The sequence below is a fragment of the Populus trichocarpa genome, chromosome 12 (assembly GCF_000002775.5).
Source record: "Populus trichocarpa isolate Nisqually-1 chromosome 12, P.trichocarpa_v4.1, whole genome shotgun sequence".
Taxonomy (NCBI): Eukaryota; Viridiplantae; Streptophyta; class Magnoliopsida; order Malpighiales; family Salicaceae; genus Populus; species Populus trichocarpa.
In genome coordinates this window covers 11328721-11344249 of record NC_037296.2, presented here as the reverse complement: position 1 = coordinate 11344249, position 15529 = coordinate 11328721, and the positions used below count along the sequence as shown (strand labels likewise).

General features: G+C 31.4%; 2 protein-coding genes across 6 annotated transcripts; one reads left to right on the top strand and one right to left on the bottom strand.

Annotated features, from left to right (window-relative positions):
* Nucleotides 1-861: 861 nt before the first annotated feature.
* On the top strand, nt 862-5938 carry LOC7484423 (kinetochore protein SPC25 homolog). Of its 3 annotated transcripts, none has more exons than XR_002976896.2 (9): nt 862-1162; nt 1316-1381; nt 2374-2520; nt 3142-3255; nt 3341-3430; nt 3587-3709; nt 3989-4206; nt 4605-4882; nt 5638-5938. XR_002976896.2 is itself a non-coding variant. In XM_002318645.4 (8 exons), the coding sequence occupies exons 1-8, from the start codon at nt 994-996 to the stop codon at nt 4614-4616; spliced, it is 939 nt and encodes a 312-aa protein (XP_002318681.2). In that variant the 5' UTR covers nt 862-993; the 3' UTR covers nt 4617-5029. The 3 variants fall into 3 exon arrangements, 1 of the variants encoding a protein (XP_002318681.2); XR_002976897.2 differs by having other exon boundaries at nt 5341-5938; XM_002318645.4 differs by lacking the exon at nt 5638-5938 and having other exon boundaries at nt 4605-5029.
* Nucleotides 5103-15238, bottom strand: LOC7458067 (short-chain dehydrogenase TIC 32 B, chloroplastic). Of its 3 annotated transcripts, none has more exons than XM_024581767.2 (8): nt 14700-15218; nt 13632-13863; nt 13456-13535; nt 6568-6721; nt 6174-6252; nt 5794-5884; nt 5666-5715; nt 5103-5540 (listed from the first exon to the last, which is right to left on the bottom strand). In XM_024581767.2, exons 1-8 carry the CDS (start codon nt 14827-14829, stop codon nt 5337-5339), a joined length of 1020 nt encoding a protein of 339 aa, XP_024437535.1. In that variant the 5' UTR covers nt 14830-15218; the 3' UTR covers nt 5103-5336. The 3 variants fall into 3 exon arrangements, with proteins under 3 accessions (XP_024437535.1, XP_024437536.1, XP_024437537.1); XM_024581768.2 differs by having other exon boundaries at nt 5666-5712; nt 14700-15210; XM_024581769.2 differs by lacking the exon at nt 5666-5715 and having other exon boundaries at nt 14700-15238.
* Nucleotides 15239-15529: the final 291 nt, after the last annotated feature.

Genomic DNA, 15529 nt, shown 5'->3' with positions numbered 1-15529 from the left:
GGGGAAGAAAAAACCCGGTGTGACCCGGTCAAAAACCCGGTTGTAACCCGTTGATTTTTGTTTTTTTTACTAAAACGACGTCGTTTTGATTTTTTTAAAACAAATTGATCCGGGCGACCCGGTTATCCGGTCAAAACCCAATAACCCGATCAAAACTCGAAACTTGAGCTTTAAACTGGACCAGGTCTAAAAACTATGGTTTTGGAAGTAAATATTTTTTTTTTTTGTTTTCTTAATCTTATTGTTGTTTTATTTACATGTTCCTTTTCTTTTCTAAAAATAGTTTTAAATTGCTACGAAATTAGCCCATTGTACATGCACAGGGCCCAATAACTACCGCACTCGGTGTAAAAAATTAGTTTCAAAATACTTAAATTTAATTTTGACACATAAATTATAAATTATTAGCTCGGATCAAATGGATATTTAATATTATAATAGTTTTTGCAGTTTGAAAAAATATTATCAAGAAAAGCTATAAGGAGAGAATTTGAATTTTCAACAGAAGTAGTACAAATCTATAACGGATAAAATTTAAAGGGTGTTTGAGTAATAATGATTATGATTAAATGTTTTTTTTATTTAGAAATATATTAAAATAATATATTTTTTATTTTTTTAAAATTATTTTTGATATCAGCCTATCAAAAATAATATAAAAATATTTTAAAAAATTAGTTTTAAATAATAAAAAATTATATTTAAAAAAATATAATTTTAATAATATCCCTACACTCAGCTTTAACCAAACATGATCAAACTTGTAATCGAGATAAAACGCGTGCTAACCATAATGCTAAACAGGGTCCTATAGCTTGATCCACCGCCAGTTCCCAGAAAGGCCCGTAGCCCGTAGCACAAAAACAATCATTAGTGAAATGGCTCCCTCCCGCTCAGTCCGGGAAAAGGCAAAACAAGTATGCGAGAAAAGAAAAGAAAAAATTGGAAAATCAAAATGACCGCTTAGAAAAGTCATAACCCCAGCCCAAGAGAATGCAGAGGAAAGCAACGGAGACTGTACGGACTCAAATGGAGTGTATGCGGTTGATCTGCGACAGAGATGCCAAAATCCAACTCCATAAAGTGGACTCCTTCATGGCGTCGTTTTGCAACTCTCTGGATTCCATCAAAGCCATAGTAGAAGAAACTATGCAAAATCAAGGTCAGAGAAAGAGTGGCATTGCTGAATTCTTCACTTTACTCTAGTTAGCCTTTGTTGCTGTGTAGTTAGTTCCGGAAGTTAAGCTGTTTTGTTTTGTATGGGGATCGAAATAGGGTTTTCAAAATCGTGTGATTCTTTTTCTTCTTTTTGCAGGGAAGTCAGGGAGGTTGAAATCTAGCTTGAGAGAAGCTGATGATGAATTTGTTAAAGTTCTGGCAGGTTTGTCTCTCTTTCTCTCTTACCAATTTTCAGTGAATTTATGCTGGCATTTTCTGTGATGTTAAAAACCTTTTTTTAACATTTCAATATTTGATCTTTTGAAGTGTCTGGTTGGTAATCTGGACGTGAAATCTTAATTTGTGTGTTTCAGGCAATTTAAATACGAGTGCTAATTACTTAATTAATTAATTGATTGATTGTGAATGTGCATTGCTACTTTTAAATGCTACTATGATTTAAGTTTGTGACTAAAAAAATCAAATACCGAATGCTTTAAACATGCAGCCGTCATTACCATTTTCGATGGAAACTTTATGTTCTGGGAGGGCTGTATTGTTTGTTTGCAGTTAGCGCTATTGTGTTTTTCTAGTTGATTTTACTGGTGTTAGCATTAACCTCTAATGGAAGACAGAACAAATTCATTCCCTTGTGCTGAATTTGTGTATTTGAGTAACTCTTAATCAGGCTGTACTTTAATTTTTATTTCCTTCTGGAAGCCTAAAGTTGCAAAGAAATAACTTACTCCCACTTCCCAATCATCTATTTTGACGTTTTGTTTTATTTACCATTTGTATGCTTGAGTTCATAAATTACCATGCTATTTTGGAAACCCTTAACTTAAGAAATGATATAAACTAGTGGCACAAAATGTTTAGAAGAAACAAATATATGCTATTTGGAAGATGAAATGCTATGGTTTTCATATTTCGTCTGACACAAAATTAGCTGAAGAAGGGAAGCAAGGACATTTTTATTTTTTTTTATTTTTAAATTGGGACTCTTGGTTTGTTAATAAGAATGCTGGAAAAGAGAAGAGAACCGTTAGTGAAAATTTGTGTTTTTATCTCCAAAAAAATCCATTCTCTGCTTCAATTTTTATTTTTGTTTTCGTGAGATACAACGCTTTAAAACTGATGTCCATTTGCTTCTTCTTCTTCTGATGTCCATTTGCTGCTTCTTCTTCTTTTTTTTTAATTTGTGTTCTCTTACAGTTAAAACTCGGAAAGAGGCTAAGCAGATGGCAACAAGGGAGTCAATATCTGCTACAAGAGCTAGAATACATGAACTTCAAAAAAGTGTTCTAGTTCAAAGAGCTAGAAGGGATGAGTTTGCAACGATTATGTCCCAACTATCTCTTGGTATTATTATTTTCCTTTGTTAGCTGATTGTTAATTGTTCAGACACTAACTCCATTACCATAACAGTGCATTTCCTTTTTATTGTTTCATTAACTAACTTTTTTGGAAAGAGATTTTTGTAGCATAGACTATGCCTGTGAAATTGATGATTAAATCGTGGTTCTTAACATGAGTGGGGTTAGATTTTGGTTCCTACTGAAATAGAAACAAAGGTTTGGAAGGTTGAGATTTGTTGGATGTGTTTTCACATTTCTGACATGTCAGGGCCTTAATGAAACTCATGCAAACATCCATTAGGATGCATCAGGACTGTAGAACTCAACTATTGGTGGTTAGTTTTAATGCAACATGTGAGCTGACTACATAACCATGGCTTATATTTGATCGGAAAAGGAATTGTTAAGTCTGAATTCATGATGTTTATTAATTTTTAGTTTGGACATCCTCAAATTCTAGCAAGCTGTGATATTTCATATGTTTGTTTCTTCATCAGTTGCCTATGAAACCATATTTGAGTTTTGTTTGATTTGCCTTTTCCAATCTCTTGAGCATGTAAATTATGTGGTTAAGTTGCTTATTGGTCTCTGCTCTCAGCCCTTTTCCTTTTGGCATTGTTGGCAGCTTTGGCAACATCTGAAGAAATAGAACACCAAGACATTGACCATAAAAGGGATATTCAAGAGGCAATGTTATGGTACAATAGGGTTCTTGGCTTCAAAATTGAAGGCGGCCAGGGTAATCATAGCCATTGCATTTTTAATACTCATTCTCCTTTTTTTCCTCTGTAAATTCCGTACTTATGAACTCTCGATATATTTAGGGGTAAAATTCACACTCAACAACATCAATTTGAAAAATCAAGATGAGGAGTGCTCTTTCACCATTCGCCATGAAAATGATATGTACACATGTAAGTAATGGATGCATTTGGTTATCAAGTAGTTCCAATTTTCAACTAAACTAAGTCCTTGTCCATTCTAGTTCTGATATGGGCTAAATTGTTCATGATCTGTTGTTTGAATACATTCTTATTAAATGTAAAGTTTCTTTTCTGCCTAATTTGCAGTGTTGGGTTGTGATCCACAATTGAATGACACCAAACAGTTGATCCACGAGTTGAATAAAACCAATGGCTTGTTCAAATTTGTCAGAAAAATGAGAGAGAAGTTTGAAGAATCTGCATCACTTGGTAGAGTTTTAATTGTTGCGTTCCTTTAACCTGCATACTTGGGAGAAGATACTTTATGAATAACAGGCACTCTCTTTCTCCCTTGTGCAACATCTTCCATGTACTTGTTCAATATTTAGACAAACATAAATGTTGGTTCCATATGACATGCTAGTTGCTCTTCTGGGACAACTGCCAAAAGTAGAGAAGTTTGATGAATAGGCTTTTATCTTTGCTGTTTAATTGCAATTTTTGGCACTCATAAACTATACTATTGTGTGTTCAATCATAATGCATTAGGATTTTTGCCTCAAACCACAACTCTTCACCAAGAATCTGCAACAGTATCTGTGTCTGCTCCAGCTCTTTCAATCTCCAGTGACACAAGTGAATCTCCAACGAAGACAAGCAAAACTCCAGATGAACATATAAGAAATTCCAAAGGTAGCCATGGCCGTGGAAGAGGGAGTCGAGCAATCATGTCTCCTGTATCTGTTCGTCAGTCTCCACGTTTTAAGGTAACATCATTTTGATTGCATAGGAAGTTCTATATCTTTCCCACCACCGAATACCATCTGCATAATATTTAGAATTTTTTTTTCATGCAATTTAACTCTAGGCAATTAGTGGAGGATGACAATTGAAAAAATAATGGCTAGAAATTGGTTTTCAAATTGATTTAAACAACAGGACTGGATTTCACTAGCCAGTATTCCTCCTCACATGTTTGTCACTATCATTCCTTGAACTTTCTTCTTTCTTATCTTGCTCTTGCAAAGACATTCTCCCTTTCTCATCCTTAAATTTAGGCATTTTTTGCACATTATGTATTTATTACAACTCACATTTGAGTTCTTTGACATTTGTGCTATACAACTTTGACTGATGGATTTTCTTGATTTGGAATTTATGGCAGGCTAAGAAATGAAGAAGTAGAGGCAGTCTTTTCAACTTGTTTGTGTGCAGCTAATCATTGTTTGTGACTAGGTTTCTTTCTGGCTTGATAGTTGATATGTGGCACGGGGCCTTTTTATACATTTTGGAAAATTAACTGAAAGCGAATGGAGACTCTCTCCAGCAGATCGAGTACTACTTATCAGACACGATGGCCTCAACAAGGAGCCCAAGCCAGCTGCACTAGTGCATTTATGCTGTGCTTTCTGGTAATCTGAATTGATGACGGAGGAATGAAATGTAAGGGTCCAAACATGATTATGTCCCTTTTGTTGATATCTAATCTTTGGATTTCTTCTTTTTTAAAGCACAATGTATTAAAGAAAGAGCTTGGCTTGATATAACAAGAACAAAACTAATCAATACATCAACTATAATGCTCCCTTAGTCTCTCTCTCTCTCTCTCTTTTTTTTCGCATTTCTTGTTTCCTATAAAATGGAATTATACAAACTTGTAAACTTGTGGAAATGAAATAATCCCTTTTATTAATTTCAGAAACTGAACTCAATCTTATATTCACCCTGACCCTATTTTACAAGAATGTAGCATTACCATCCCTTTATTCTAAATGCAAATTTAAATTATCCATCACTTTTTTATTGGCCCCTGCTCTTATGAATCCCTTTATTAAGTTATACGTACATTAATAGAGCTTCTAACTTGTAAATACACATGACTCCTAAATATGTATTCTCAGTCACATAGAAGAACATGCTGTGTTGGTGGCGGATACAGATATCTTTGCAGCAGTGCATGGGTCTGCATCCAAAGTTTCCGTGCCTCTAATCCGTCATTTGCTAGAGCTGAGCAGTTAATTTCATTACAGTCTGCAAAATATTTTCCACTCACACCTTCTGTTTGTGGACTCAAAGCAACATAACATGTGGTTGATGCACCCTGCATGCACGGAATTCAGCATATTTCATGTACCATAAAACACATTTGCACTACTAACTTCAGTGTTTGTCTGTCTATACATGAATCTTTTTGGCAGGGGAAATGACAAGGAGGTGTGGACAAACCTGAGATGTAGATTTTAGTAACTTGGACGCAATCAAGTAAAGGGAATCTGCTGATGAAAGTTTTGTATTTTTGAGATTGTTTTTCTCATCAAAGAAAATGTTTTCTGAGAAAAATTAAATCAGGCTACCTGTGATAAAGCCCTTATAACTATCTCTCATTATTCCAGTCTTTACAATGCCTGGGTGTACTGCATTCATTGTCACTCTTGCATTCCTTGCCTGCAAAGCATTCAACTTTTATGAGATTAACTAAAGCTATTATTATTTTTATTATTAACTACTAGATATTTAGAGATTGACATAAAGAATAGATAAAAAATTATACATGATCCCAAAAAAATAGTAAGAACTTTCTCTCATATTAGTTTTTTTTTTTAATTTTCTCATTTCTCTTTTTTTTTTTCTTTCCTCTTCTTTATATGTAATCTCTCTCTTATAATATTATAAGTATCTAGGTGAGTATCATAAAATTCTTCTAATTAACAGGGCAGACCAGGGTGACTTATACCTTGAGCTTTGTGGCAATTTCCTTGACATGCAATATATTAGCCAATTTTGATTGAGAATATGCACTTGTACCATCATAACTGCAAAAAATGAAAACCAAATATCAAGCTTAGTTTTTGCCTAAACCCATAACAACAATTTCTTCCATTATGATTGCTCCCTCCCCTCTGTGATTTGCCTGCAAGTTGTTAATGACCTCTATATGTCTTATGATTTTGTTAGATCCTTGGTAACTCTTGTTATTGTTCTTATGTTATCATTATTACTTGAAATGTAATTATTTGGCCCAAGCTCTTGCCCCTTAGTTTTCTATTGTCTCATCGCACTCAAATGATAGATGCATATTATTTATTTATTTAATATACTGAAAATAAGAAAAAGGAGAGTGATCTTACTTCCCTGGGTAAAGCATTTTGCTGAAACAAAAAGCATCTCTCCTCACCCAGCTGTGAATTGCAGAGGAAAGATTTATTATTCTTCCTTGGATGCCTGTCTGCTCTGCTGTTTCTATCATTTTCTCTAATAGCAACTCTGTCAACAAAAAATGTCCTGCAGATGGCCCCAAGGTTTTACTTGATGATAAAGACTTTGTTTTTCCACCTTGCTAACACTTGTTATAATAAAAATGTCATATTTTCTTTCTTCTTTTTATTGCTTCTTTATTTTTTCATTTTTTTTTTATATTTTCCAATCAATTCATGCTATCGATCAAGATTAAATATATTTTTTTAACTATTTTGAAAACTCATTTTTATTTATTCAAAATAAATAAATTTATCTGATTGCTAGTCTCAATATTCAAATTCAAAGAGTCGAGAGAGAGCATATCTTCTTCTTAGTCACTGTTTGGGAGTGAATTTTTTAAAAAAATATTATTTTGATGTTTTTTCAAATAAAAAATATTTTAAAAAATAATCATAATTACACTTTCAAACATTCTTTTAAAGCTTGTTTATTATTATAGTACTTTTGATGTTTTTGTTATATCACAATTATTATAATATTTGGTAAAAAAAATAACTGTAGAATTGATGGGACCCACCAATAAATGAGATCTAATATCAATTATTGGCAAGCATCCAACAATAGTTTGTTCTTGTGGTTCACGTGATAACTTTTCTTTATCTTTCTTTCTTTTTACCATTGATAACCTAACAAACTAAAATAACCTTCTTCTTCCTTCTTCTCGTGAGAGACACAAGAACAACTCAAGCTAGATCTATTGTAGATCTGCAAATCATCTCCCAAATTTCACCTTTAATTACTTCAAGATACAATTCTAAGAGATCTATAAATCTTCCTTTGAATTTTGGTGAGTGGAATTGTGTTTCACGCAAGCATTAAATATAAATTGCTTTTCAGTGATTTTGAATGAATTTGTTATTGACTTGCATGTGTGATTTGTTGTTCTATTATGTTTGTTGCTTTTTAGCTTGGATATATGCTTGTAGCTTCAGAATTTTTTAGGTTATCTTTCTTGTCTTAGATTTCTCCTTTAGATTTAGATATAGAACAACACCTGTCTGCGTCCTTTATGAAAAGATGTCCATATAGTCATTGATTTTACATGGATATCAAACTTAGACAGGTGTCCTCCTCTCTGGCTTAATCTTTTTTTTTTTTGGTGGAAAGATGAATTTTTCATCTTTTTTTAATGTTTTGGAGTTCTTTGTCGATTGATGAACTTTGAAGTTGAAAAAAAATATGTTTGATAAATTGGTTAAATCTTATGGTAACAAGTAAAAACTCAAAGAGCAAATCTGGATATGAAGTGATGATTCAGAGGAGGATGATATTTCTAATTTCATTGATGATGTGAGTTATATGGTAGCTGAATTCAATGTTGCAAACAACAACAACAACAATCATAGTAGTGGCAAGAGAATAGCAACACAACATTCTACACCTCAAGGTGGAAAAAAAGGAATAAAAGCACAATTATTTTTATGTGTTGGATCGACTGGTTGATAATGTTTTGATAAATAGTGTTTGCACCTCCACTACTAAGGATAAGAAGGGGTGTCGTATTGAAGAGGTGATGAAAGAGCTTCACTCCATAGATGAAGTTCAATTCGGTAGTGAATTACACATATTTTCTATTGAGTTCTTCTGTTTAAGAAGCAAGAGGGAGATGTGGGCACCAATGAGAGATATTGATAGATAGTTCTCCTGACTAAAATTAATGTTTAAAAGAAATTCAAAGCCTTAGACCTATAAATGAGGTTTTATCCTTTTAAATTACTTATATCATTGTATTATCCTTAAATAATGTTACAATTGACTGTTATTGAATAATGTGAGTTGTTTCTATATATATAATTTCTTTATATGCTTATGTAATGTGTGTTCTAACTATGACAGTTGGTTATTATATTTGTGCAATAAATAATTATAATATCTTTACTATGCTGATAATATGAGGTTTTTATTTATTTTTAATATGGTTTATGAACCATATCTTAATGTTAATTCTTCTGTTTTAAAAACAGTTTGAATGAAAACATGGTATTGTTATCTATTAAATACTTTTGATAGGAGAGCCATGGTTAAAGTGAATCACAATGACCTCATTGTAACGTGAATGTGTTGTAGCTGTTGCGTTAGTTTTTTCTTTATTCGTTAAACTAATATTTCATTGGGTTCATTATAATATGAATTTGCTTAATTCAGTTATTGTAACATACTTGTAATTACCTTACTATTATGTGTGTATTGGAACTTATTCACCTAATATTCCAATGGTTAGAATCACAGAACTTGTAGTGTTATTGTATTTGAGGATGAGAACTTTAAGTGAGAATAGTAACATTTGAAAGTTAGTTTGACAGATTCAACAACTAATGTTTAACTATGTTTACTCATGCATTCATTCATGTATAAATGTTGTATTGCAATAGTAGTTACAATTTCACTTTCAAAGCTAATATTTCATATTTATAAGTGAAGAATTGAAAGTTAGTTTGAAGCTTGCCACAAAACATTCTCTTTTAAACTACACAAACAAGTTACACTTTTTATTTTTTGAATTATCATTGTCATTACAGTTATTGAATAATGCAAGTCAAATGCATCCCTTTTGTTTGCTTATTGATGGTTAGATATCTGTACTGCAAGTGAAAGTAACCACTATATTTTAATAAATACAAGTTTGTAGGTATATTGCATTTAAAACATAATAAGATAGGTATTGTCTAGTGATAATTGGATATTGAATACAATACCTATATAGTTTAAAGCTCTAAAATTTCAGAATTTCAGTATTTATTTTTATCTTCCTTGTACATAGGGACCTTGAAATTTGAGTAACATCTTATTCTACTTTCGAGATTGTTTTGTTACAAATAGAAAATATGATGAAATTCATTATTTATGTAATGCTTAATGCTTAAATCATGCAATAATTAATACACATTTCAAGTTTCAAATTTTATACCAGTATAGCAATTAATACACCTTGCAGACAACATATACCTTGCAGGCAACCAAGGTCTCAAGAGAGGGGGAAAAAGGTCCAAAATGGTTTTTTCTTGAATTTTAGCTAGCAGGATCAAATCCAAAGATTCAAAGTTGGCATTATCATTAGCAAGATTTGAAATCAATCAAGAGTTCAATCTGATATGAAATTAGTTGGTGTAAGGTTTTCTTTTAATAATTAATTGAAACTATAAATGTTCGGATTCTCTTAGTTGTGCAATGTGTTGTAGTCATGAAACTTATAAAAAGTAATATTGAAATAACAACATAAAATTAATAATATTGAAAATAAACCAATAGAAAAAAAAGCCAAAATATTAAGGACTACTGCAAAATACATTACCAGGGAAACTAAAGCAATCGAGATAAATTATTCTCTACTTATCTTGTTATGTTCTATAGAACTGATTGTGTATTACATATAACGTCAAACAAACCTTGATGCTTATAGGAAGATATATATATATATATATATATATATATATAGTTGTATATGTTATTTCTATTTTATTATTAGTTAAATATCTAGTTCATTATCAAACCTTTTATTATCTCTATTTTTTTTTAATTTTGGAGCTATTAAAAAAATTAAAAAAAATACATCTCACAACTTTAGAATAATTATGTTCAATTATTATCATATTTGTAATAAAATTTTTCAAAAAATCATAAATTAATTTCTTGTTAGTTATTTTTTTTTTGTATAACTAATAGTCTCGTATAATTTATTCTACTTATAAATACAAGAAATTATCTCCCTTTGAAGATATGAACGCCCAATGGTTTAATGCTTTATTTTATAGAGATTATGATAGTGTAATGAATCATGTTATTAATTATGTTAATTATGATAGTGGTGACAGTAATGATAGTGGTATTGGTTATGAATACAAATGATGATGATGATAACGACGATGATGGAAATGCTTTTGATGATGAGGAAAGTGAATCATTTTAAAGGAGAGAGTTTGATCATCATAAACTAGTATTATACACGGTCAGAGCTCTCTCAATGTACTATAATAATTATATATAAAAAGAATATTGTATGGTTTCATACAACATAAGAATACAATGGTTAAATGAAATTTTACATGAACATTAGAAATGATGTGTAAACATGTTTAAGATAAATGCATCGATATTTCAAACTTTATGCTTTGATTTAGAAAGCCAATATGGGTTAAAAGCTTTAAGAATGATGAGTGTTATTGAAAAGATGGACATGTTTCTATATACATTAGCATTAGGTTCTTCAAATAGAAAAGTTCATGAAAGATTTCAACATTTAGAAGAAACTGTTAGTAGATATTTTAATGATAAAGTTTTGACCACAATTTATTTGCTCGCGGTAGATGTTATAAAACTAAAAGACTCTGAATTTGTAAACACACCACATGAAATTACGATGAATCCAAGATACATGCCTCATTTCAAGGTAACACCAATATACTTCCTTATCATTAATTATTTGGATTAATAAATTGGATAATTTTTCTAAAACTACTTAGAAATTGATAATTGATGCTTCTTGTTTTTCATATAGAATTGTATAGAAGTTATTGATGGCACACATGTGTGTGCTTGTGTATCTGCAGCAAAGAAAATTACCATTTATCAGTAAAAAAAGGTGTACTGACTTAAAAAGTAATGGCTGCATGTAGTTTTAACATGCAATTCGTGTTTGTTTGGGCTGGATGAGAAGGTAGTGCATACGATACTCGATTCTTTCTTAAGGTAATTGACAATTCCAATATCAAACTTCCAAAGCTACCAGAAGGCATTAACGAACAAAAAATCTAATGTTATTGTACGTGGAAAAGTTAATGTATTGTAACTATTTGAGAATAATTACAAGGTCATTATTTGTTATCATAGGAAAGTACTACTTACCCGATTTTGAATATCCAAATAAGTATGGATTTTTAGGTCCATAAAGAGGCAAGAGATATCACTAGCCAGAATTTCACTGGTAAGGATAACCACAAAGTCAGGAAGAAGTATTCAATCGCGCTCACTTTAAAATACGTTGTATGATAGAATGTACATTTGGAGTGAAAAAAAAGGTGAAGAATTTTGCATAATATGCCCGTCCAGATTGTAGTAATATTAATGACAATACATAACTATATTAGAAGGAAGTCGCATGAAGATGCGATATTTACAGAATTTGATTGCCATCTTAATTTTAATCTCTATGATTTTTTTAACCGATATAATTCCACATCAACACTTTTAATCATTAGAACAATGTGAACTTGGGTTACTTGATTTTTAGTTCTTTCTTCTACTTTAGGGAAAAAAAATCTAAGAAATTGAAGAGATCCACATTTATTTGTTACCTCTGTTGGCGCTTTCCGTTTGAGGATAAATATTGGGCATCGAGTCCAAAAAACTACCAGACCCGAGCAATGCTAGGGCTATAATTTTATGGATGCCATCCTAATTTAGGTCCTTTGTCAACATCTCTTTGTCTAATTAATGACTAATCCCACTTAGGCTATGTTTGTTTTCCGAAATTCACTTTCCGGAAAACCATTTTCCAAAATTTCATGTGTTTGTTTACCTTTAGGAAAGTTGGTCAACGGAAAACACTTTCCAGTCAAAGGAAAATTTGGCTTGGTTTCCAGAAAAGTGTTTTCCTGGAAAATTTGGGCGGAAAACACTTTCCGGAAGTCATGAAAAATTTAGAAATGTCATATTATTTGCTGATTATATCAAATTTGGTCATCAAACTTTTGATTGCTATATATATTTTGTTTTGAATATTTATTTTTCAATTTCATCTCTTAAAATTTAATTTTTATATTAACTTAATTTGGTCCTCATTTTTATAATTGTTATTTGCTTTTCCCTTATCATTTTTTTATTGAAATTTTTTATGTATCAAATTTGGTCATCATTCTTTTGATTCTTACTTATTTTATTTGAAATAATTTATGAAATGTTAATTATTATTATTTTAATTTCTTCATCTTTCATTTTTTTTAGTTTTTAGATTTGATCTCTATTATTTTGATTATTATTTATTTTATTTGAGATAATTTATGAAATTATATTTTTTTTCAATTTCATTCTCATTCAACTTTTAATTTGTAAGATTTGTTCCTCATTATTTTAATAAACTTGAGAAAAATAAAATATTAATAAATTATTTTCCAGCTCATTTTCCATGACATAACCAAATACTGGAAAGTGTTTTCCAATTTATTTTTCATTACACTGCCAAACATCAGAAAATAATTTACTTTCTTGGAATTCATTTAAAAAAAAAAATTACTTCCCAGCAAACAAGCAGAGCCTTAAAACTCTAATTACATTTAAACCTGTAATCAAGGTGGATAACACCACTTTTACCATTTGTTATTAATTACTATTAATTTATTATTTGAGGAGGTATTATCATAACCCTAAAGTTAAGCATAATCTGCGTCTTATCTTCTTTTTCATTATCTCTAAGCAATCATGAGTTTTATATTGTCATCATTTCCTCCTGAGAATGTAAGATAAGTTTTGATAAGTTTTTTTTTTCTTTTCTGAAAAACAGAAAAAAAATATTCTTATTTTTTTATTATACGATGTAAGATAAAAATAATAAAGATATATATTTATCTATATATCATATAAAAATTTACTTTAAAATTATCTAAAAACATATTTATTTTATAACTTTGTCTCCATCTAATTAAAAATGTTTCAATCATTTTTGTATATATATATTTTTTTCTATTTTAAAACTCAAATCAAACACAGTAAGATAATAAAAAAATAAAATAAATAAAATAAATAAAAAAATAAAGTTTAATTACCCAAGTAATTTGTAGCGAATGTCATCTCAATTTTGTCTTCGGAGAACTCCAATTTCTGAGAGTATATGCCAGCATTATTTCTGCAATTAAAGTGATATTTTAGTAACTATTTCCCACTACTTTGTCTTCATGAACTTGTTGGTCACAAAAATACGAGAGAGCTACTGAATACTCACATGAGGATGTTAAGGGGTAGTCCCAGAGCGAGAAAACCAGAACAAAATCTCCTTACAGAAACAAATGAGCTTATATCAGTCTCAAATATAACTATCTCTGCCTTTGGACTCTCTTCTCGTATCACTTCCTTCAGTTCATCAGCTTTTTTCAGGTCTCTTGCAGGAATCACTATTCTCAAACCTTTCTTAGCTAGTGCTCTTGCAGTTTCAACTCCAATACCTGACGTAGCCCCTTTTGAAAAAATAAAAAGTTACTAACATGTATTCATACTTGTACAAGTTGAGAATAGATAGATAGTACGTGAGAATATGTGGATACACTTTTTTAGTAAGAGTAGAGAAATTTAACTAAAAACAAGCAGGTGAAAAACGATGCATGTATAATGGAAAGAAGTGATCGAGTTTCGAACCAATCAGGGAATATGTAAATAATATGATTCGAAAGAGACAAAACCATATCTTGCACCAGCCAAAAGGGCCACTAATTAAATAATCTCTGCAGAATATACTGATTGTAGGGAGAATAATGCAAAAACTATGCTCTCTTGTGCTTAGACTACTCAGAACTACAGGAAAACATGGAAGATATCAATATATTGAAGGGCAAAGAAAAAAGAGAGAAAGAAATGGTAGCTTGGTGTGGTATGAATCAGTAATGAACCATTTTGATCAACCTTTGGAAGCAGAGTGTGAGAGAAAGGGATTGAAGTTTAAACCCTTGTGTATCTGATCACGCTTGTAAGACATAACAAGAAACTCTTCAATGCTCACTTAAAGAGAAAATAAGGAGGAAAAGAAAAGTAAAGAAATGAAGGTGGTATGAGGAATAAGGAAAGAGTAAAGGAAGATGATGGAAGGGAAAAAACGATCAATCTCGAAGGCTAAAATTCCCTCCAAGAAAACGAAAAAACAAGGGAAGAAAATCTAGGACATGACCATATTTTGATACATCCATGCTATGATCAGCAGAAGATGGTGAAAAGATGAAATGTAGGTAGTTTCCATCAAAATAAAGTTGTCTGTGTGTATATGTATCTTGGTGGTCAGAGATAAAATCTGGAAACTAACCAGTGATGATGGCAGTTAAATGGGGAGGGCCCGAGCAAGCATAATCTTGAATAACTTGCTCGGCAGTTGAATTTGAGCCATAACCACTCGGGCCTGCAATGCCTGCAAGGTATCGCAATGTTTCCTTCATGGGGGTGGTGGTGCCTTGGAATAGTGGACAGCGATCAAGAGAAGCAGTTTAGCCTAGAGACCACAAACTACAAAGAGACTCTTACTAAAAAAATAAGCAAGAAGTTGGAATGTTCTGGTGATCAAAGAAAGGATTAGTTTATGTCGGGGGTCATGACCGATTAATGCTTGACATATTTCACAAAAAAATCACACAACTCTACGGACTGCATCACTGAAATAATTGGTTGAGACAACCTCTTAAGGGTGGTCACTGGAGTAGCATATTCTTTAAGCTTTGTGATTGTGGGTATGGAATACCATTATTTTGTCTCTTTCTCCTTCCTCAAAGTTAACGGTGAAGCATTGTGCTTGTCGAAATGCACCATAATTATATATCATCATGTGTTTTTGTTTTTGTTTTTATTTCTGTTCTCATTGCTGTCTGTCCTTGCTGCTGACCATGCTTTTCTTTTCAAAGATGGTTATTTCCTGCAGATACTATTTGCTATGTTTTTGACTTCATTTTCATTTTTATCACATAAAGAATCATTTATTACATCAGAGAAAAATCCATTCAAGTGGTGAAATTGACTTATAAATAGTTTTGGACTGTATTTTTTTCCTTAATTTAGATGGCTGCGTGGTTGGTTGGATCTGACACACCCACAATTAGCCTATCATATGACTTTTTTTTAAGGAATTAATCATGCCTTGATCAG

Coding starts and splice junctions, on each gene's coding strand:
- LOC7484423 (XM_002318645.4), top strand. CDS start 994: ATGCAGAGGAAAGCAACGGAGACTGTACGGACTCAAATGGAGTGTATG. Junction 1,382..2,373: donor ATTTGTTAAAGTTCTGGCAG/GTTTGTCTCTCT, acceptor GTTCTCTTACAG/TTAAAACTCGGAAAGAGGCT. Junction 3,710..3,988: donor TGAAGAATCTGCATCACTTG/GTAGAGTTTTAA, acceptor ATAATGCATTAG/GATTTTTGCCTCAAACCACA.
- LOC7458067 (XM_024581767.2), bottom strand. CDS start 14,829: ATGAAGGAAACATTGCGATACCTTGCAGGCATTGCAGGCCCGAGTGGT. Junction 6,253..6,567: donor AAAATGCTTTACCCAGGGAA/GTAAGATCACTC, acceptor CATTTTTTGCAG/TTATGATGGTACAAGTGCAT. Junction 5,541..5,665: donor TACTAAAATCTACATCTCAG/GTTTGTCCACAC, acceptor CCGTGCATGCAG/GGTGCATCAACCACATGTTA.